The 22811-nt window shown below is 46.2% G+C and overlaps 1 protein-coding gene across 8 annotated transcripts; it reads left to right on the plus strand.

The window, feature by feature from the left end:
* Positions 1-1192: 1192 nt before the first annotated feature.
* On the plus strand, positions 1193-21170 carry LOC110528784 (single-stranded DNA-binding protein 3). Of its 8 annotated transcripts, none has more exons than XM_036982778.2 (18): positions 1193-1699; positions 8147-8219; positions 8831-8892; positions 10839-10923; positions 12637-12726; positions 13690-13755; positions 14137-14196; positions 14306-14372; positions 14824-14891; positions 15068-15129; positions 15284-15329; positions 15548-15583; positions 15703-15757; positions 15867-15937; positions 16107-16185; positions 16285-16313; positions 16462-16563; positions 16699-21170. In XM_036982778.2, exons 1-18 carry the CDS (start codon positions 1644-1646, stop codon positions 16726-16728), a joined length of 1137 nt encoding a protein of 378 aa, XP_036838673.1. In that variant the 5' UTR covers positions 1193-1643; the 3' UTR covers positions 16729-21170. The 8 variants fall into 8 exon arrangements, with proteins under 8 accessions (XP_036838673.1, XP_036838670.1, XP_036838672.1 ...); XM_036982775.2 differs by having other exon boundaries at positions 16885-17457; XM_036982777.2 differs by having other exon boundaries at positions 1434-1699; positions 15266-15329; positions 16699-17457.
* The last annotated feature ends 1641 nt before the right edge of the window (positions 21171-22811 follow it).

The raw sequence follows: 22811 nt of genomic DNA on the forward strand, positions 1-22811 counted from the left end.
CAAAATAGTTAACCACATTGATTAAATGTGCTACTACTGAAACCACCACACTCTCTACTTGCTAGGTTGTGGTATTGACACACGGAGAGCCATGTTCCAGTAACCTCCTTCTTTCTTACTACAGCATTGAAACGGGGCCCAAGTCTTTCAGCCATCTATAGGAATCCAGTGAGTACTGATCCAGACATCCAACAAACAGCCTAATTGGTGAGTCAAACGGCCTCATTCAATTAGCAATGAAACATGTGAATGTAATATTCTGAGAGGTCCTCTTCTGGAGTGATTGAAAATACAGGTCTGGCTCGATTGAACACAACCTGTTTGGAGTGTGTGTGAGATGTGTGTGTGTGCGTGTGTACATTAGGGTGAATACCTCTGAATTCCAGGAGTGGAGTTGATTTATAATTATCCTAACGAATCATCCTACCCTATCAGAAATATACACACACACAGGCACACGCTCAAAAGTGTGTGTGTTCTGAGAGGTATGTGGGCTCAGACCAATCGATACTGATGCTATGATGAGACAGTGATAGAGTTTGTGGTCTAGAGCTGAGTAGATACAAACACACTCTCCCTCACTCTCTTCCCTATTGGAGCAACACAAGCACGCTGACAGCTCTGCCTAGCTAGGCTGTGTTTGTGTGTCCTAGCTCTGCACTCTCTCTTCTCTTTCCCCCCTTTTTGGACAATGTGTTTGCTTATGTGTGTCCTGTAGAAAACAGTGGAGGTGGCTAACCCCAAGAATGACACATGCATGCAGTCAGTGTGTCCTTCCCACAGATGAGCAACATTTAAGCAGATCACTTCGCTCCTGCACACGCACACACACACACACACCCAGCCACTGCACTGCACCGGCACTCACACACATTCTTAAAGGGACAGGACACACACACATCCCTCAACTTCATACTTGGTATACATATACACATTTTATTAATTATTCCCTCACACGACACATGGGCTGTGTTTAGACAGGCAGCCAAATTCTGATCTGTTTTTCTCCACTAAATTGGTCCTTTCACCAAACAGATCCGCTCTGAAAAAGATCTGATGCGACTGGCAAAATGATCAGAATTTAGCTTACTGTGTAGACACAGCCATAGAACTGTATCTAAACAGGACACACAGAGCTGTTATATACCATTCCTGGCCGGAAAACATACCTTACAGAGCACACAGTTCCATGTGGGCACAGTAGGGTACTGTTAAAAGAGGTATGTTAGTGCTGTGCTATATCAAAACCCTGCACACACCCATGTGGGTCTCCAGGCACAGGAATGAAGAACACTGACCAGTCTATCATAATTTAGTTTGGCAAATAAACCAAAAGGGATCTATCCCTTTAAGAAGCCCCCACCATTCTATAACAGGGGGAGCGTGGGTAAAACCCTGGAACAGCGAAAAAAAAAAAAAAAACGATCACCAACAGACGGTTTCAAGCTCCCCGCGACGGCAGCAGCCCCTGTTCGGCTCGGCAATGTTGAGGATGGATGTAGCCTGCTAGAAAAAAAGACACCGGGGCACAGTGAGAGAGAGAGAACACTACTGCTGTGTAGCTATGGAGATCGTAAGTGGTCGCTTTCTTTGACAGGTGTCGGAACCGGACTGAATAAAAAGTATCGAAACCAGCTTCAAGGATGTACGCCAAGGGGAAAGGTGCTGTTGTGCCCTCAGATAACCAAGCAAGAGAAAAGTAAGTGGGAATAGTGCAATGTCACAAAAACACTAGCTAGAGACACTAATGCTAGGATATCTACTGTTATCTCCAACGCTCACATACACCACCTTGCTTGTTGTCATAGAAAGGGTGCAGAATAGGATACGATATGCTCTCTTCGTAGTTTTGGTTCTTTGTTTTTCAGGTTTTCTTGCATCGGTGAAGTCTTGTAGCCCTCCCTAACAAGCAATCAGTTATTAGGGGTTGATTGCTAGCCTAGCTAACGTTAGCTTACTACTAAGGTATCCATTCCTACTAGTTTCATTCTCATCCGGTACAGCATAATAACTTAATGTATGATATTGGAGATATTAAACAACATTGGCAAATTCGTTTGTTTTAAAGCTGTCTGTGCAATATGTTGCATTTTAGAATTGAGTGGAAAAGAGCATCCCTACCTCTCTGGGTATTGGGAACAATGCATTCGTGAAGATGCTTGTGTGTTTCAGGAAGCCTGGGATTAGTTTATGGGGAAATAACGTAGCCGACTGATAGCTTTTACAAAGTTGAAACCAATGTAACCGGTTTTGTTTCAATGTAACAAAGGAGTGCCCAACGTTCCAAAAATGAACTATTCGAACTCACTCTACATTGTATGACTGTGTACCTTCATACGCGAGTTACTGCTAGGTAGGCTAGGTGCTAGCTAGCGGCAAGTATGACAACTTTGTGTCCAAACAGTTTGTTTAGCCCTTATTAAAGAGGAAAAAACGTGTCCTTTTATAAAACTAGGTTTTCTGTCATTTTAAAATTGGCCACTATGCTTAGCATTTAGACGAATAGTTGAGTTAAACTCTAGGCAGTGTGCTAGCTCAGTTAGCGGTAGCTTACCTATCCCTTTGTCTGCTAGCTACGGGTGCCGTTTTGTCCGTGAAGGATGCTGTTCCACTGAACTGGCTGCTAGTACGACAGAAACGTTATCTTATCCACCTAGTGCTACTGTGTTGCATTTATGTTTAGTTCCTGAACGTGTTTGTCTCTCAACATGTGTTATTTGGTTTCTAAAGATATATATATATATTTGTTGTTATGACCTGCAGAACCAGATACTCAAAATTATGCACCGTGAACAACACAACTACTAGGCTATTCATACTGATTTATTTGAACTTTACTGACAAGCTGTCGGTGGCTCTTTTTCCCCTGTTTCTTTCCAAATGTCAACAAAGCCAATACCTCATTATTTGCCCATGCTTTTCCTCACACTTCAGTCCATATTTCAATAAAAACTGTTCTAAGCCTTGTCCTTTAGATGTGCAAATAAATTGTCAAAACATTTGTCTGCTCCTTATGTCTGTCGCTGCTGTGCTTGAAAATAGTATGTTAATCTCTACAATCTAGCCTAACTGATTTTATGAATCAACCTCAGCACTTGAGCTCTGGGCAGACCATAGCTTTGCTCAGAAGGCAAACTTTTTTTGATTTTCTCCCTCTCCTCCTCTGTCTCCTCTCCTTTCTTCCCCTCCTCTCCAATGCTCAGTTCTCCCTTCCTCTCTTCCAAGTCCTCATCTCCCTCTTCTGTGTTGAATTATTGAGTGTCTGACTGAAGCGGTTGCTCTGTGCTGTGAGTTGGAGTGGTGTGTGCGGTCGCTCTGAGCTAGAATAATGTGTGTGTTTTTCGGTCTGTGAGAAAGAGAGAGAGAGAGAGTGTGTGTGTGTGTGTCGGTGGGCTGGCTTATCCGTGTTTAAAGAGGGGTTTTGTCTGCAGCCGCAGGCAGGATGTCAGGTGTACGTACTGGTGGTGAACATCAGGGGGGAAGTTTGTGTGAGAGAGAAAGGGACTGAGGGAGGCGTGAGCTGTCCCTTTGCTGACTGAGTAATTGTGCGTGTGTGCAGAGACACTACCTTCCCATCAAAACATCTCCCAGTGTTGCAGCTCAAGAAACTCTTCCTCTCAATGCGTGAGCTTAAATAATGCAGCAGACCAGGTGCACATAGCCCCCCCACCCCGCGCACACACAGACAGGCCTCCCATCACACATAAACATTTCATCAGTGCCCTTGTGGGGGAGATCAGTAGTTTCTGTTAACCGTAGCCTTCTGTAAACGGTCAGGAGAAGACATGGTGTGTATGTGAGAGAGTAGACCTACACTAACTAAAGTCAGTGGTGTAGTGGAGGGTAAAAGCAGTTTACCCACCATGCATCCCACTTCTGGCTTGCCTCTGAAGCTAAGCAGAGGCACCCTTTCCTCTGGTCTAAAAAAAAGAAAAATTCCAATGCCCCAGGGCAGTGATTGGGGTCGTTACCCTGTGTAGAGTACCGTCTTTTGGGTGGGATGTTAAGGGTCCTGACTGTGGCCACTAAAAGATCCCATGGCACGTAGCATGAGAGAAGGGGTGTTAACCCTGGTGTTCTGGCTACATTTCCCCACCTTTTGGGGAAAAATGCATTGAAAGTATAGGCAGTGTTACTTTATTCACCGTGACCGCTGATCAGTTTGCCGGCCTGTTAATTATTATTTATTTTTTACCCCTACATCACTAAGGTTTGTACTTGTGTGTGTGCCGAGAGACCCACACTAAATCAAAGAGCTAAGTGACTTTCAAATCATTGAGTGCCCTGTGCAGTGGTCACATTGGTCAGGTGTGTGTGTGAGAGGGAGGCCTAGCTGACCCAAGACGGACAGTAAACTCTACTACACCACCAGGCAGCCTCAGACAGTTTTGTGTGTGTGTGTGTGTGTGTGTGTGTGTGTGTGTGTGTGTGTGTGAGAGAGAACCGCTGCCTCTGACATCCTGGCTCATAAATCACAGGCTCACCTGTCTGAAGAGCTGCAACCTCACAATTGCCTCCTGCTCTTAAGAGGATTCGTACTCTTTTCTGGCAGTGTGTTTGACCTGTCTCACCAGTTGTTTTATCTGTGATCACAGGGTGGGAACACCCCTCAGCTATTTATGGTCCTGTGAGACAGCCCTTACGACTCACACATCAGACCTGGGTTCAAATACATGTGTATTTTGTTATTTAAGTACTTATTTTCTGTGTATTTTCAAATAATATGGGCCAACTCAACTACTTATTTTATTCACGAGCTGTTGCGTCTCAACTGATGGCAGGCACAACACAAACCTCAGATGATGAAAGGTCTAAGCTACAACATATGCGAATTAAAAATAAAATAATTTTTCATTAAATTCTAAAATAGTTTTGACAACCCTATTTTTGTATGTACATTTAAAAAAAAATCAAACTCAACTGTTTATCTTTTCCAATGATGAAGAAATGGCTGTCTCGTGGTAAATGTGGTACATTGACACCATAATCTCCTGGCTGTTTTGTATTCAGGTGTAAGAAGTCACTTTCTGACCATTTGGGTCATGGTCCAATATGTATGTGAATTTCTAATTTAAAAAAATTATAAAAAAATTCAATTAAAGGGGATATGGTTAAAAAGTTCAATTTAAACGTATTTACCCTATTTTCCAATACATGCAAATACCTTCCAAATGCATTTCCCCACAGCATTCAAATATTCAACTACTGTCTTTTCAAATAAAAAAAATATCTGAATATTTACTTGAAATGTGAAGATATTTGCAATAGTATTTTAACCCAGGTCTGACATACACAGGGCCAGCTATAGCCTATTGGGGGCCCTAAGTGAGCAAAACATTTGCGTGGACACTTACCATGTGGTGTAGAAAGTGCTGCAGTTTGAAATACATTTTTCTGCGGTTCTACATATTTTGCAAAGAAACATTTTAGCAATTTTATAACAAATTTCATGGCATTCTACACATTTTTCCATGTGGGAGAAAACATTTTTTGAGTTACTTTCCTGCAATTCTACCCATTTTGTCATGGGGTGAAATGTTTGAAGTTTTAAAGAGGCACTGCAGAAATTTCTCTTAAAATTCGAATAGTTAGCCTAATTTCCGTCTGACAAAACAAGCAAGTATAGTGTAGAGAATCACTGTACCATCTAAACTGCTGTGAAATTGTTTCCATAAACAAAAGTATTTAACTTTCAGCTGTTTGAAGCTGGTGTACAAAATCAAAACTTAAAAATGGGAAGCATAGAAATAGAGCAATAGAATCTGCACACACAGATCTGTAACTCACTTTTCTATGACTTTTGTCAGGTCGCCCAAAAAGTTACATATTGTAGCTTTTGAAGCAAATTTACAGCAGTTCTACACTTTGACTTATGCCATGTTAACCCTTTCCCGCCTGAGCAGAATGTTCCACTGGAACAAATAATCATGACCTCGGCGGGCATTAATGAGTATAATGAATATATGATACCTATTTTGAAAGCTGAGGAACTGCCCTTTCAAATGACAATCAGTCAAGAAAGAACACCTATGAAAATGAATGTTATATGAAAATCTATGTTCCCCCCCCCCCAAATAACTGCAATTTACAACCTTTCTAATGAAGATCGAGAAAAACTTAGAGCATATTGAGTCTCGTGTTTCGTAAGAATTGAAAATCAGAATAGAAATACCTTTTTTACTGTGAATAAGTTGTTTTAGTGACCAATGATATTTACCTTTATTTTATTTTATATGGAATGTTCCTTGATCGGACACTTATCTGCATAGTATATTCAACACATCTGCACCAAAAAAATAGAAATAGCATTTAGTCTGACATATGATAAGGAAAGTCATAAACAAGTAATGTAATATTAATCATTCAAGAACTTTATTGAAAGAATAACATTAGGGAGGACATTGTCTCATTCAAACCTGTAAAAAAAAAAAAAGATCTCCATCATAGCTAGAACATTAAATACAACCACCTTAGAGATATTGTCATAAATGTTATTTGTAATGACTTAACAGCTTTTACACCTTCAATTTCTTCTGTACATTCATTACACTCATTACGCTAGGCCTATCACGTGAGGAATCAGAACGGGAACCATTTAAAAGCCCAACATTATTTTAGTCTTTACATCTCCAAGGCCATGAGAGTTCTGACTTAAACATGTAGGCAGGCTGGTAGGCAGGATATATGGGGAAAGGAAAGGACAACATACAAGGGTGAGGAACATACAGGAGAAAGTCATGGAGGAGCCACGGTGGGGGCCTCTGGTGGGCAGAGGAGTCAGCTGTCTCAGAGTAGCTGCGGTGGACCTGGAGGCTGGTATGCAGCCGGTGTCTGGTAGGACTAGGAAGCAAGGCCAGTGGGGGGGGTAAGAGGGGGGGGGGGGGGGGGGGGGGGGACCAGAAAGGAAGAGGCAAGGGTGGAAGCGGTCTGGGGAGGGGCGTTGGGAGGCCAGGGAGCAATGCTGGGAAGTGTCTTAGACCTGTGGGGGCAGGGGGACATGCATCAAGAATACTGTATTTCCTTAACCTCCCTAAACCAGCCTGATCTGGCAAGCTCACATATTTCACTGCAAGTGAAGTGAAGTGAAACCAGAGCACAGTGGTCAATCTGGTTTAATTGACATTTGAGTCATTTAGCAGACACTCTTATCCAGACCGACTTACAGGAGCAGTTGGGGTTAATTGCCTTGCTCAAGGGCATATCAACAGATTACTTTTACATGTAGTCAGCTCAGGGATTCGAACCAGCAACCTTTTGGTTACTGGCCCAACGCTCTTAACCGCTAGTCTACCTGACGATTTTTTTACTAGCCCATGTCAGTGACAAAGTTAGCTATGTTATTGACAGTACACAGAAAATCTAGCTCACTTGTTTTGCCAGCTAGAAATAAATGGCCCCAAAAAATTCAGAGACGGAGGGAGTAGCAACTTTCTTTCCTCATCTGACCAACCAGCTGGTTTTCACTTTGAAGCTGTCAAAATATCACTCAATCCACTCTCCTTCCAGTCATCTACCAGGGCACTGAGGCAAATGGAGGATTTGCGCCGTGACCTTTCATTGAAGTCAAAAAAGGTTCCCGCCCATAAATCCCTAAACCAATTCTATCTATTTGTAGCTCATGTTGTCATGTGTATATGGCAGTTTACAGAAATACATTTAGTGATTGGACGGCAGTGTTATTAAGGCTTTAAACCATTGTTTAACTGTTATTACAAAATTAGAATGCTCCGGATGGAAAGGGTTTCAATGATATCTGAGTGACAAAGACTAACAAAATCAATTGGGGATCCTAGGCACATACCTGGTCGGTATTTTGCCATGATTACTACAAGTTTAGATTGGTAAATAAATCAAAAATTGTTAGCTGAAATTGAGAAATTGCTGATGCACAACCAAATTTCGAACTTGCACCTTGTGTATTCTACTACTATCGCAACAGTAAGTTGAGACCCTGACTGAGTTCCCAAAAACAACCTAGCGGCCTGGGGCCCTAAGCGACTGCCTATGCCTGGAGCTGGCCCTGCTCACACGGTCAGCCTTGTTGTTCTAGTAGGTTTGTGTAATCCTCATCCAGATCTTTGCTAATGCTAACTCCTATGGCTTTTTCTATAATTTTGCTAATGCAATGTCCTGTTCTGTGTTGCAGGTTAGCGCTGTACGTATATGAGTACCTGCTGCATGTAGGAGCACAGAAGTCTGCACAGACCTTCTTGTCGGAGGTAAGACGCACACACTTTCCTGTCCTACTTTGCTCCTTCCCAGTAACGGACTAGAGTGAGACAGTGGGAGAAAGGTAGACTGACTGAGAGGAAAAGAGAGGGAGACTGAGGTAGATGTGGACAGGTAGCGGTAGCCTAGATGGAGGCAGTGGTAGAGGGAGACCGCGAGAGCGAAGGACAGTGTTGACAAAGAGTTAGAACGAGGTGTAACTATCTCAGAGGGCGTTGACTGAGAGGTAGGGAAAGGAGGCGAGCGAGAGAGAGAGAGAGCGTAGTCGAGAAAGAGGGACAGCATCGACTTGCTGAGACAGACTGATTATGTGTTCTTAACCTCTAGGCCAGGGGTGTCAAACTCATTCCACGGAGGGCCGAGTGTCTTAAGGGTTTTTGGTTTTTCCTTTCAATTAAGACCTAGACAACCAGGTGAGGGGAGTTCTTCACTAATCAGTGACCTTAATTCATCATTCGAGTACAAAGGAGGCGTGAAAACCCGCAGACGCTCAGCCCTCAGTGGAATGAGTTTCACATGTACTCTAGACACACACCCACCCTGGCAGTCTCCTCTCCTGCTGAGTTTAGAACTAGACAGCATGTTGCTTTCTCTCTTTCAGATACGATGGGAAAAGAATATTACATTAGGGGAGCCTCCTGGATTCCTGCACTCGTGGTGGTGGTGAGTATCTCAGCCCCTTGCATCTTCTTGTATTCACACGTTTGTGTATTCCATTAGAATACCATTTACATTCAGATGTATACAGCTGAAGTCGGAAGTTTACATACACTTAGGTTGGAGTCATTAAAACTCCTTTTTCAACCACTCCACAAATGTCTTGTTTATAAAAACTTTAGTTCTGGCTAGTCGGTTAGGACATCTACTTTGTGCATGACACAAGTAATTTTTCCAACAATTGTTTACAGACAGATTATTTAACTTATAATTCACTGTATCACAATTCCAGTGGGTCAGAAGTTCACATACACTATGTTGACTGTGCCTTTAAACAGCTTGGAAAATTCCAGAAAATGATGTAATGGCGTTAGAAGCTTCTGATAAGCTAATTGACATAATTTGAGTCAATAGGAGGTGTACCTGTGGATGTATTTCAAGGCCTACCTTCAAACTCAGTCCCTCTTTGCTTGACATCATGGGAAAATCAAAAGTAATCAGACAAGACCTCAGAAAAACAATTGTAGACCTCCAGAAGTCTGGTTCATCCTTGGGAGCAATTTCCAAACACCTGAGGTACCACGTTCATCTGTACAAACAATAGTACGCAAGTATAAACACCATGGGACCACGCAGCCGTCATACCGCTCAGGAAGGAGACACGTTCTGTCTCCTAGAGATGAACGTACTTTGGTGCGAAAAGTGCAAATCAATCCCAGAACAACAGCAAAGGTGAAGATGCTGGAGGAAATGGGTACAAAAGTAAATATCCACAGTAAAATGAGTCCTACATCGACACAACCTGAAAGGTCGCTCAGCAAGGAAGAAGCCACTGCTCCAAAACCGCCACAAAAAAGCCAGACTACGGTTTGCAACTGCACATGGGGACAAAGATCGCACTTTTTGGAGAAATGTCGTCTGGTCCGATGAAACAAAAATAGAACTGTTTGGCCATATGACCATAGATCTGTTTGAAGGAAAAAAAGGGAGGCTTACAAGCCAAAGAACACCATCCCAACTGTGAAGCACGGGGGTGGCAGCATCATGTTGTGGGGGTGTTTGTTGCAGGAGGGACTGGTGCACTACACAAAATAAATGGCATCAGGAAGGAAAATTATGTGGATATATTGAAGCAACATCTCAAGACATCAGTCAGGAAGTTGAAGCTTGGTGTTAAATGGGCCTTCCAAATGGACAATGACCCCAAGCATATTTCCAAAGTTGTGACAAAATGGCTTGGAGTGGCCATCACAAAGCCTTGACCTCAATCCTATAGAACATTTGTGGGCATAACTGAAAAAGTGTGTGCGAGCAAGGAGGCCTACAAATTTGACTCCGTTGCACCAGTTCTGTCAGGGGGAATGGGCCAAAATTCACTCAACTTACTGTGGGAAGCTTGTGGAAGGCTACCTGAAACGTTTGACCCAAGTTAAACAATTTAAGGCAATGCTACCAAATACTAATTGAGTATATGTAAACTTCTGACCCACTGGGAATGTGATGAAAGAAATAAAAGCTGAAATAAATTATTCTCTCTCCTATTATTCTGACATTTCACATTCTTAAAATAAAGTGGTGATCCTAAGACAGGGACTCTTTACTAGGATTAAATGTCAGGAATTGTGAAAAATGAAGTTTAATGTATTTGGCTGAGGTGTATGTAAACTTCCGAATTCAACTGTACGTGTGAGTGAGAGAGCGCACATGTCAGTGTGATAGATGGCAAGTGAGAGTAGTATGGTGAATAACTGATGTACTGTATATAGATGTCAGTGGAACTCAGATGTAGGCTAATTTAGCTGGGGGGGCAATGACTCTTTCCCCCACGGTCCTTCATGCGTTTCAATGGCAATTCAATTGCTTTGGTGGCGTTCGATTGACCACTTTACAGCCTCTATTGACTCATCAGGTGCTCCCTGACATGAACCCTCTTCCTCTATTTCCCGTTGCAGTGTATTCTGGGATTTGTATTGCGCTGCGCCGGACAGACGGGAGAACTGCGAACACTCCAGCGAGGCCAAGGCCTTCCATGATTACGTGAGTGACAGGCCCAAGTGTGTGTTTGTGTGTCTTCGTCCCGCCTCTTCCCTTGGCCTAAGGGTGTGTGTGTGTGTGTGTGTGTCGCTATCGTCAGTGTGTGGAGATAATGGAATAGAGGTCTTAATCCAGTAATCCCAGCACTGGGCCGGGGCTAAGCCAGGGATTTGTGTGTGTGTGTGTTGCAGCCCTGGCATCCGGCCCAGAACAAGGGGGGCTTTCACATCCTCAGTGCCAGAGAGCTGGTTAAGTGTGTATGCTTTGTGTGCTCTGTTTTGTCTGCCTTGGCTGGCAACTGTTTGAGTGAAGTGCCAGTTTGTAAGTCTTGAGGACCAGATGGGCACTCAAACACACAAGGTGTGTGTCTAGCATTCTGTCTGTGTCTATATCCATGTCTGGCATTCTGTCTGTGTCTATATCCATGTCTGGCATTCTGTCTGTGTCTATATCCATGTCTGGCATTCTGGCAGGGGGCTCAGATATGCTGTTTTCTAAGTTCATAGATTTTTTTCCTTTTCGTTTTCCTGTAACTTTCTCTTTGCCTTCCTCCCTCTCTCATTTTGGGGAGGGGGGCTGGATAGATCAATTCCATTCAGTATCGGTGAGCCACATCATCACCCAATCAAATCATCAGTTTTTTGATTTGTGGAATAATTATTCATTGTGGTGGATTCCTATAGGCTGAGCCAGACATTAACCTTCCCCTGTGGTGCTTCCTGTCACTGTGTGTGTGTTGACATGTATTTCTGTTTGTGTGGGTGATAGTCAACCATGTAGCTGTATTGATGTACAGTTATTTGTCATTGATATTTAGGATTTATCTGTGTTTTGTCTGTGTTTTGTCTATGTCAAGCATGATGCCAGTAGCCTGGTTAGTGGTATTTCTATACGAACCTTGCCCTCTGGTATGATAGGTGGAGTTCTCACCATATTGCCTAGGGTGGCTAGGTCCTGGTTAGAGGTTGTTACGGAAAACTCGTCACTCTCTCTCTCCCCTACCTCTCTCTCTCTTTCTGAGAGGGGGATGCTAGAGGGACAGGGAGCAAATGACTCGTCTCCATAGCAACAGCTTCGACTAACTACTGCAAGAGATGAGAGATGAGAGAGGGAGAAGGAGTGAGCAAAAGGAAGTGAGAGCAACGGGGAAGAACTGAGGCAGGTGAGGGAGGGGTAGGTTAGGGCCGTGGGAGGGAGGGAGGGGAGGTTAGGGCCGTGGGAGGGAGGGAGGGAGGGGAGGTTAGGGCCGTGGGAGGGAGGGAGGGGAGGTTAGGGCCGAGGGAGGGGAGGTTAGGGCCGTGGGAGGGAGGGAGGGAGGGAGGGGAGGTTAGGGCCGTGGGTGGGAGGGAGGGGAGGTTAGGGCGTGGGTGGGCGGGAGGGGAGGTTAGGGCCGTGGGTGGGCGGGAGGGGAGGTTAGGGCCGTGGGTGGGAGGGAGGGGATGTTAGGGCTGTGGGGAGGTTAGGGCCGTGGGTGGGAGGGAGGGAGGGAGGGAGGGGAGGTTAGGGCCGTGGGAGGGAGGGAGGGGAGGTTAGGGCCGTGGGAGGGAGGGAGGGAGGAGTACAGATGTTTGGGGAGGGAGAGGGGTTTAAGGGGAATGAGCCGGATGGAAGAGAGGGAGCGAGATGGAGGGAGACCCAATGCATCTATTAGTGTGTGTGTGTGTGTGTGTGTGTGTGTGATTGTGTGCTTCATCTTTTAACGCGTGTGTGTTGCAGAGTGCGGCAGCAGCCCCCAGTCCTGTGATGGGGAATATGCCTCCTAATGATGGTATGCCAGGAGGACCCATGCCGCCTGGATTCTTCCAGGTAATACACCTCTCCCTTCCTCCCTCCCTCCCACGGCCCTAACCTCCCCTCCCTCCCTCCACTCCTCCAAGCATCTACACCATCCATTACTTTATTCCATCTCTTCCTACATCTCCTCACACTTTTCACCTCCCTCTCTTTCTCTCCACCTCCAATGATCCCACACTCCTCTTCTCTCGCTCTATATATCTCACACACACACACACACGGCCAGACAGTGTGATGGACAGCACTGGCATTTGGCAGCAGCGACGATAAGGTGGAACGGAGCGAGGGGGAGAGAGAGGGGCCTCAATGTTTGTTTCTGTGGCTACCACTTCATTGTTTGTCTAGAGAGCGAGAGAGAGTGGAGGAGAACTAGAGAGAGAGCTGGAATTAAATAATGGAAGGGAGGAAGTAGGTGAGAGTGGGAGATGGCAAGAGTAGTGAGAGAGCGAGAAAAGAGAGGAGAGGCACGGAAGTGCTATTTATAACACAAGTGAGGGAGGAGGGTGTGTGTGCCTGTGTTGTCCTGTTTGTACAAGTGGCCTTATCATTAGCAAGAGCTGTTTGCTGCAAATATGCCTGTGTTGCTATTATCGTGTTTGTTCGCCAATAATTATTTTTTTAAATAGAAGATGCACACAACTCACAAAACAAACCTGAAGTCATACATGCAGTCTCTGCAGCTCGTCAGTCTAGTTGCATGTCCTGATGTTGAACAGTGTGGGATGGACAGCGACCAACCATGCTGTAGGCTCCTTTGATCCACTCGTTCTGAGCTATGCGTTTTAGCTGTGTCAACATTGCCCTCTAGTGGTGAAGACACCCTCTTACCACGGATTAGGAAAAACGGCCTCCTCTCCCTCTCTGTGTTCTGATTGGCTACTGCCTAGCTTCTCTGCCACATCCCATTCCTTGCTCCTGAAGGTGTAATTGTGTTAGCTCCTCCCTCTCTCTGATGTCACTCTTCCCATCTCTCAGGGTCCGCCAGGCTCCCAGCAGTCTCCTCACGCACAGCCCCCCCACGGCATGGGACCACACGGACAGGTAAAACACACACACACAGAGAGAGAGAGATTAATAATTGACTCTCTCCTCTGGAGCAGTTCTGGGGTGAGGGAGCTTTAGCCTCCACACAGACACACTCCACCAACACCTCATCAATAAAACAAAAGAGGAGCCACTGTGGACCTACACACTGAGCATGTGCACAGGACAGACAAAACCCACACACTGATCTACATGTAAGGCCAAGGAAGGAGAGCAAATCCTCTGTAAAATATCTTGTTAATGAGCCGGCTCATTGTTTTAGTTTTCTGTGTTCTCACCCCACTTCCTCCTCATCCTCCATTCACACTCTGTCCATCATCTGTCTGCTCTGCTCCTTTTCAGTCGGAATGACAAACTCTCTCTCTCGGTCTCTCTCAGCCTTTCATGTCGCCACGGTTTCCAGGTGGACCCCGCCCCTCACTCCGAATGCCAAATCAGGTATGGACCACACACTCACCTATACAGCTGGACATGTACTTTCAGGTAAGTATGTGCTGGTGGTCCATACTCACGATCGCCCCTTCTTTCGTCCATCTGTTTCCCTCAGCCTCCCGGGGGAATCCCTGGTTCTCAGCCTCTCCTGCCAAACAGCATGGACCCCACCAGACCACAAGGTGTGTGTGTGTGTGTGTGTGTACACATTATTCATGCTTGTGTTTTTATGGAAGCTTGCAGTTTTTCAAGTGTCGTTCCTCTCTGAGAATGCCGGTGCCCCCAGGACGTTATAGATCTAGGGGTCATCTGGGTGGAAGATAGGATAGTGTGGGTCTCGGTGTGTGTTTTGGCTTGAGATTACTGGTTCAAATTAAGAGATTACCATTTAACCTAACAGGGGTCCCAGTTAATGAGGTTAGAGGAGAGTTTAGTCTGTTGCCTGCCATAAACCCTGCCTTCCAGGTTCAGACTGGCCATATGTGGATTAGGTGTGGAGGTGACCGTTTCATTGGATAAAAGCGTTTGCTAAGTGAATCGAATGATCCATTAGACCATCGCATAGTATCTTTATGTTAACTACCAGTGTGTGTTGGTGTTAAGACTGTGTTCTTGTCATCTTTTCTCCTGTAGGACATCCTAATATGGGTGGGCCAATGAGAATGAACGCTCCGCGAGGAATGGGGCCCATGGGTCCACAGGTAAGTGCGTGCGCGCACACACACTCTCTAGTTTTGACAATGTATCTCTTCTCTCTATGTAGAACTACGGGGGTATGAGACCCCCTCCTAACTCCATGGGTGGTCCTATGCCTGGGATGAACACACACACACACACTCTCTAGTTTTGACACTGTGTATCTCTTCTCTCTATGTAGAACTACGGGGGTATGAGACCCCCTCCTAACTCCATGGGTGGTCCTATGCCTGGGATGAACATGTAAGTGTTCCCTCCATAGGGAGAAAGACAGTCTATCCCATAGCACCAGCTTCATGGTTGAATATCGAAGGCCCCGACATCATGAATGTTGAACTGTTGTTCTCTTGGTTTATGGCAGTGTTTCCTATACTTACAGTTTCTCCCTGTCTCTCAGGGGACCTGGTGGTAGAGGACCGTGGCCTGGTCCCAATGCGAACTCAGTAAGTTGTTTCCTCCTCGCTCAATTAGTCATAGATTAGATTATTCATTAAAAGGATTGTTATTATTTTAACATGTTGCCTGAAAAGGTACTACACTGACCTCGTGTTGCTGGAGGAAAGAACTACTGGTTAGTTGAGAGTCTCTCCTGGCGGTAACTATGACCCCCCCCCCCCCCCCCCCCCCCCCCTAACCTCTAGTTTCCCTTCTCTCATCACAGATACAATACTCCTCCTCATCTCCCGGCCACTATGTGGTGAGTAGCCAACCGGCAGTGTTTTCAACAACTCGTCAGTTATAAAACTGTTCCTTCGCTGTAGAAATGGGGGAAATTGTGTGCACTGTTCTTATTGACCTTTTTGAACTGTTTCCCAGGGTCCTCCAGGAGCAGGGGGGCCGCCCGGAACTCCCATCATGCCCAGCCCAGGTGGTGCGTCCCTTAAATAAGCCCCCCCAGCACCAGTACTATATTTAGATACTATGTGTGTTGCCTCTCTCTGTGTGTACTAATGTTGTACTATTGTGTTCGTCTCCCCCAGACTCCAACAACTCCAGTGAAAACATCTACACTATGATGAACCCTATAGGACCAGGAGGAAACAGACCCAACGTGAGTCACATTACACGTCGTATTCCACCGCGTGATGTCACGCAGCGTGACACCACGATACAGTATGACACAGTATGACTTTACCCCCCTGCTGATTAGATAGGGCAATAAAACCAGACTAAAGGTCCAGTCACTGAGACATCTTTATGTTGTGTGTGTTCTCTCCCAGTTCCCTATGGGCCCGGGGCCTGATGGACCGATGGGAGCTATGGGAGCCATGGAACCTCACCACATGAATGGCTCACTAGGTGGGTGACAGGGTTATGAACACCTGTTATAATGCAGTCGTAAGGGTGACATAATGTTCAGTGCATGGATTTAACTGTTTTGAATCTCATCTCTCTCAGGCTCTGGGGACATGGACGGGTTGCCAAAGGTGAATATAAATCCCCTTTTCTACAACATTTGACTTGAATCTCTCAAACCGACAGGGTTTACAGTCAACGGGACATGTCTTGGTGCTGCTGGGCAAATAACTTGTGGTAGACATGTAGAGTTATCTTACTCTCTATCTATCTATCCAGAACTCTCCTAACAACATGGGGGGTATGAGCAACCCTCCCGGGACGCCGCGGGACGATGGGGAGATGGGTGGAAACTTCCTCAACCCATTCCAAAGTGAAAGTGTGAGTACTGCTGGCCGATGACCCCTGACCCTTATACCTTGACCCCACAAGAACCAGGGTGGGTGACCTGGTATGTAATGTTGTAGTGTTTACATTTTTCACTCATGTCTACCCCTTCCCTTTTTCTCTTCACAGTATTCACCCAACATGACGATGAGTGTGTAATTTTAATTTCTTTATTTTTGTATTTTCTTTTGGTTATTTTATTTTTGTACCTTTCCACCTGGATTTTTCCAACCCCTCACCTTGGATCGGACTCATTCTGCCTTTCCCACCTCACCTCACCCCCCCCCCCCCCGCGGAACTCTCGCCGCTACCCAGGCTTCTAGGACAGCCCTGGGGCATGCTGGGCCTCTAGTGAAGGCGGAGCTTCCCGACGCTGTCTGTGGCATAGACAGGAAACAGAGACACAGGAAGTCCCTACTCTCTAACCCCGCCCCCTGCCTCTCTGACTTCTTGTCAGGCTCTGGACAATGAGAGAGGGGATGATGGAGAGACGGGATAACATGGACACCCTTCAGGACACAGCATGGTAGGGTTCTGTCAGTAGCTGTCTGGAAGCTCGACAAACATTTACATTGGCATTCACTTTTATTTTGATGTTTTTATTTGTTTCTAATGGATACAGGGGCGGAACAGGATCTCGAATGATCCCCTTTTCCCTGTGTAGTGCACTACTTTAGAGGAATAGGGTGTCATTTGAGACGTAGACATGGAAGTGTTGTCCACCCCCCCCCCCCCTCGTTCACTCTGTGTATACATTTAAAAACACAAGTGTTGTGATGTTTTCCATTACTCTGTATGTAATGTATTATTGCTATTCTTTTATAATATTTTATTGTTATGATTAATAATATTATGATGATTCTGGTTATTTTAAAATGTAGGATTTAATTTCTGGAGTTTTTGTTGTTGTTGAAAGGACACACACACACACACACACACACACACACACACACACACACACACACACTGACCTCTTCGTTAGTAACTTCACAGGATGGTGAACCTTCGCTAGTCTCCTTAAGGAAAATCCCACAGGATATTCACGATCTACTGCCCCCTCTTTGCCCAGTCAGAGGGCAGCACCTTGGTCCATCATGGTACTTTAAATTGTAATTCCCATAGTAATGTCCCTCTCCATCCCCCTGAGAAGGTGTTTTCTCTGTAGTAGACTAAGTGACCCTGAACATGCAGAGGATGCACAGTTGTATTTATTGGTTTAATTTTCCATTGAGACAGAACAGGTTGACAATAAGTCTATCTGCACACTCCGGAATCACTCTGCACCAATCAGCATCCATCTCCTAGAGGAAGACATCTTGGAAGTGTCTGGTTTTTGTTTTGATTGTATTTTTTACCCAAAGGGCAGTTCTGACCTTCTGTGAAATTATTCTGATTGGATGTTTAAAGGACTCTTGTAACAGAGCTGAGCCAATCAGTAGGCGGTTTGGCAGTTGCCATGGTAACTGACTGTCAAGATCCCCACAAAAGGACAACATTTGTCCTTACACACACAACCAACCAGTCGGCCTACCTACGCCACCCCCCTCCCCAACCAACCAGACGGCCTACCTACGCCACCCCCCTCCCCAATCAACCAGGCGGCCTACCTACGCCACCCCCCTCCCCAACCAACCAGACGGCCTACCTACGCCACCCCCCTCCCCAACCAACCAGACGGCCTACCTACGCCAACCCCCTCCCCAACCAACCAGTCGGCCTACCTACGCCACCCCCCTCCCCAACCAACCAGACGGCCTACCTACGCCACCCCCCTCCCCAACCAACCAGTCGGCCTACCTACGCCACCCCCCTCCCCAACCAACCAGTCGGCCTACCTACGCCACCCCCCTCCCCAACCAACCAGACGGCCTACCTACGCCACCCCCCTCCCCAACCAACCAGACGGCCTACCTACGCCACCCCCCTCCCCAACCAACCAGACGGCCTACCTACGCCACCCCCCTCCCCAACCAACCAGGCGGCCTACCTACGCCACCCCCCTCCCCAACCAACCAGACGGCCTACCTACGCCACCCCCCTCCCCAACCAACCAGTCGGCCTACCTAAGCCACCCCCCTCCCCAACCAACCAGTCGGCCTACCTACGCCACCCCCCTCTCCAACCAACCAGTCGGCCTACCTAAGCCACCTCCCTCCCCAACCAACCAGGCGACCTACCTACGCCACCCCCCTCCCCAACCAACCAGACGGCCTACCTACGCCACCCCCCTCCCCAACCAACCAGTCGGCCTACCTACGCCACCCCCCTCCCCAACCAACCAGTCGGCCTACCTACGCCACCCCCCTCCCCAACCAACCAGACGGCCTACCTACGCCACCCCCCTCCCCAACCAACCAGACGGCCTACCTACGCCACCCCCCTCCCCAACCAACCAGGCGGCCTACCTACGCCACCCCCCTCCCCAACCAACCAGGCGACCTACATACGCCACCCCCCTCCCCAACCAACCAGTCGGCCTACCTACGCCACCGCCCTCCCCAACCAACCAGTCGGCCTACCTACGCCACCCCCCTCCCCAACCAACCAGGCGGCCTACCTACGCCAACCCCTCCCCAACCAACCAGACGGCCTACCTACGCCACCCCCCTCCCCGCCACCGCTCTCTCCTTATGTGACGTCTCCATCTGTCTTTTGGTTTGTTGTAAATACTGTAAAGGGAATTTTGATATCATGACATGTTTTGATATTTCCGTCACAACCAATGACTGATGAGAAACTAGTTGATTCAGACCATCTGGGTATGAAAAGAGACGGTGTGTGTTTTACAGTTTAACTCTGACACAACTAGGGCCAGGAGCAACCCTCTATATTGGATCATTACTTAGGGAGCTACAACTAACGTTAGAGTCCAGAGTGTTTCCTGGTTAGGGAAATCTCCTTTCCCTAGTAACGATAGATGAAAAGAAAATAAGGTTTTCTATTAAGGATTTCTTTTTCTGTATTTGAATTAAGGTGTAAAAACACAGGTTCTTAATTATATGACGAGTGTTAAGGGGGGGGCTTCTGGTGTATTTTGAGATACTGCTGTATAGGTTCAACTCTGAACCATATTCACTAAGGGCAAATCTGAAATGCACCCAATTCCCTATATATAGTGCCCTACTGAAGCCAAAAGTACTGTACTACATAGGGAATAGGGTGCCATTTAGGATGTGCCCTAGTTGGCACCAGTGCAAAGTGTTTCTGTTATTGTTGGAAGAGGATGATTCTAGGAAAACAAACCGTGAAACTGTTTCTGTTTCTAAAATGTGAGATATATTTACTTACCATTACTAGGGCTATGACTTTTTTTATGTGCCCTTGTCAGTGGAGGCTGCTGAGGGGAGGATGGCTCATAATGTCTGGACTGGAGCGTGGAACCACGTTTGATCTGTCTGATAACATCTCACTGATTCTGCTCCAGCCATTACCACAAGCCTGCCGTCCCCAATTAAGGTGTCCCACCGACCTCCTGTGGTCCTTGTCTTTTCATGTGCTCAGGAAAAACTCATGGCCCTACTCATGACCTTCATTTGACCTTTCTGCTCTGCCCATACCGATCGAGGACTCATCTTTATATCTGTGACAGCATGGGCAGTGCCATTGTGGCTACAACCCATAAGAATCCCCATCCAGTTGCCTACTTTAAAATGGTGGAAGCCCTCAATGGCGCTGCCCATGCTAACACAGCATTTTGGCCACTATAGGCCTCTATCGTTCTCTATGGCTCTACCTTTTTCAAGTTGTGTTCCCTGACCATGTGACCTGTTCAGGCAAACCTCCTGGCCCTAGTTCTTCCCTTCTGATCATGAGGTGTCAAACTCTGCACCGGTGCAAACGCCTCTCCTGTATGTAAAATCAACGTTGTCACATTGTTGGTCATTTCTGTGTTTTCTATGGTGACGTATAATACTGTTTCATTCTGGGAGGGTTGAAAGGAGGAGGGGACGGAGGGTAAGGACACATGTTTCTGTTCCTTGGGTGTATCCATCTCGATAGTCTAAAGGAGAGTCCTCTCCTTTCACCTGCACTGATGTGAAAGAAGAGATGACATGAGGAGAGGAAGCCACGTTGGACTGAGATGCAGACCATGTTTTTCTCTGGTGACAAAGCAGTATTGAAGACGAGGCAGTCTGTTTCCCGGTGCCAGTATTTCAGAGCATTTAGTCCTTTTACAATGATCCTGTGTTTTTTAAATTCTGTTAACCCCTTTTGGATTGGGTGCCTCGTTGATTTGAAGATCCAACTGAAAGAGAAATGTGACCCATCTCTTGCAGTGCCGTGTATATAAATGATCCCATAACATTTGGTTGGAATATTGCCATATTCAGGTTATTTTCAAAAGCAGCGGGAACATAATCTAAGGGGACAACACGGTATCATGCCAATCTGGATGAAACATGGTGAGGAACTGCCTCCTGGGTTTGCTTTGTATCTCCTGATAGGCTAGTTTCTACTCCTAAATGTCTTGTGTGGTAATAAAACGTTTCCTATTTGTCCGTTTTATGTTGTAATAACGTTTCTTTAGAGACTGATTTAAAAAGTTGATTCTTGAGAAAAAGGTGGGAAGTCTTGCATCAATAAATGTCATTTGTTTTAGGTTTTTCATCGAGTCATCAGTTGTTGTTTTTTTTCCTGTGTCCCTCTCGTTGTAGATACATCAAAATAAAACTACTTCACTGCTTTTGCCAAGACATTTAGTTCTTTCAACACATTTTATTAGAGGCTTCTGGTTCCATGACCTCAATTAGTTTGCTCTCTCTCGCACTGCTGACGATGAAGGCAAAGGAAGTGTGTGTGTGTGTGTTTACAGGCCTATCCAAAGGCGGAACAGCCAGTAAAGTCATTACCAGAGTGCTTCAAAACATTCCTCCATATCCACAGGTCTTTTTCCACAAGTCTGTGTTCTGACAAGATGGCGTCGACAGACATGGCAACTCTGCTTCTAGCTCCTAAGCAACGTTGCAATATTTCGGGTTTTTTTTTTTGTGTGTGTGACAAGAATTTCGCTACACCCGCAATAACATCTGCTAAATATGTGTATGTGACCAATAAAATTTGATTTCGAGTGCCGTTTCTGCACACACACCCCTCTGGGCTGTTTGAACTCAGGCGGTGGTCTGCCAGATGAAGGCCGTTCAAAGCTGACTTCTATCAGTCCTTCCCAGAGCCTTTTGTAGTGTGGAGACTCGGCAACAGGTGACATTTAGAGCTGAAAACCATTGACAACTTTGAACGCTCACCGCTACCCACGCCTGCCCTTCACCTGAGACAGGACCCACGCTCCTCGTACAGGAGAGAGGTAGAACGGAGTGAAGAGGATGTGTATCAGTGTCCAGTCGGCTGAAGTTGTCTGTTGCCAATATGTGATGTGTCGATCTCCACTTGGTCTGGAGTGAAACCTTAACAACCCAGGACCTCAGACAACCCAGGTACGTTTGGATGCTAACTCACTATTTGACTTTCGCCTGTCTGACTGCCTCTCTCTTTTTCTTACCATCTCTACCTTTTCCTCTCCTCCAGACCATGTCGGTCCCCCAGGACCTCCTGCCACTGGACCTGGAACCCTGAAACTGCTCAGATACCTACTAGACAACCAGGTCTGTGTCTGCTTTTAAAGGAGAGCTCTGTAGGTTTAATTTCCCCTTGTGGGATTCTATCCTACTCTATTCTAAACAGGTGGTCCTAAAGCCCACTGTGTGTGTGCCTACCTACATCCTAACCCCATCCTATCTTTCCCCACCCAGGCAGACCCTAATGCCCAGGACCGGTCAGGCCGTATAGCTCTGATGTATTCCTGTATGGAGAGGGCTGAAGCTCAGCTAGCCTCTACTCTCCTCTCAGCTGGAGCTAACCCCAGTATGGAGGACTACTCTGGAGCTTCAGCTATGGTCTACACTATCAATGCACAGCACCAGCCTACACTACAGGTCAGGAGGGAGGAGGGGTGTGTGTGTGGATGTGTTTAACTATACTTGTGGGGACCAGAAGTCCCCACAAGAATAGTAAACAAACACAAAAATGGACCAAATGGAGACATTATGTTGGTCCCCACAAGGTCAAATGCTAGGGTTATGTTAGGTTAAGGTTCGAATTAGGTTTTGGGTTAGATTTTTTTTTTTTTTTTTTAAGGTTAGGGAAAATAGTATTTTGAATGGGGGTGAATTGTGTCCCCCCAAAAGGTTACTTATACAAGACCGTGTGTGTGGTGAAATTATTATAACTGACCATTACATACCCCA

The sequence above is a fragment of the Oncorhynchus mykiss genome, chromosome 7, assembly GCF_057628025.1.
Source record: "Oncorhynchus mykiss isolate SJ-2025 chromosome 7, ASM5762802v1, whole genome shotgun sequence".
Taxonomy (NCBI): domain Eukaryota; kingdom Metazoa; phylum Chordata; class Actinopteri; order Salmoniformes; family Salmonidae; genus Oncorhynchus; species Oncorhynchus mykiss.

Bases quoted from the DNA above. Each gene is read 5' to 3' on its own strand.
- LOC110528784 (XM_036982773.2), top strand. From the start codon at position 1,644: ATGTACGCCAAGGGGAAAGGTGCTGTTGTGCCCTCAGATAACCAAGCA. The intron at 10,924-12,636 runs GTGAGTGACAGG...TGTGTGTTGCAG, and splicing joins CCAAGGCCTTCCATGATTAC to AGTGCGGCAGCAGCCCCCAG. The intron at 15,330-15,547 runs GTAAGTTGTTTC...CTCTCATCACAG, and splicing joins CTGGTCCCAATGCGAACTCA to ATACAATACTCCTCCTCATC.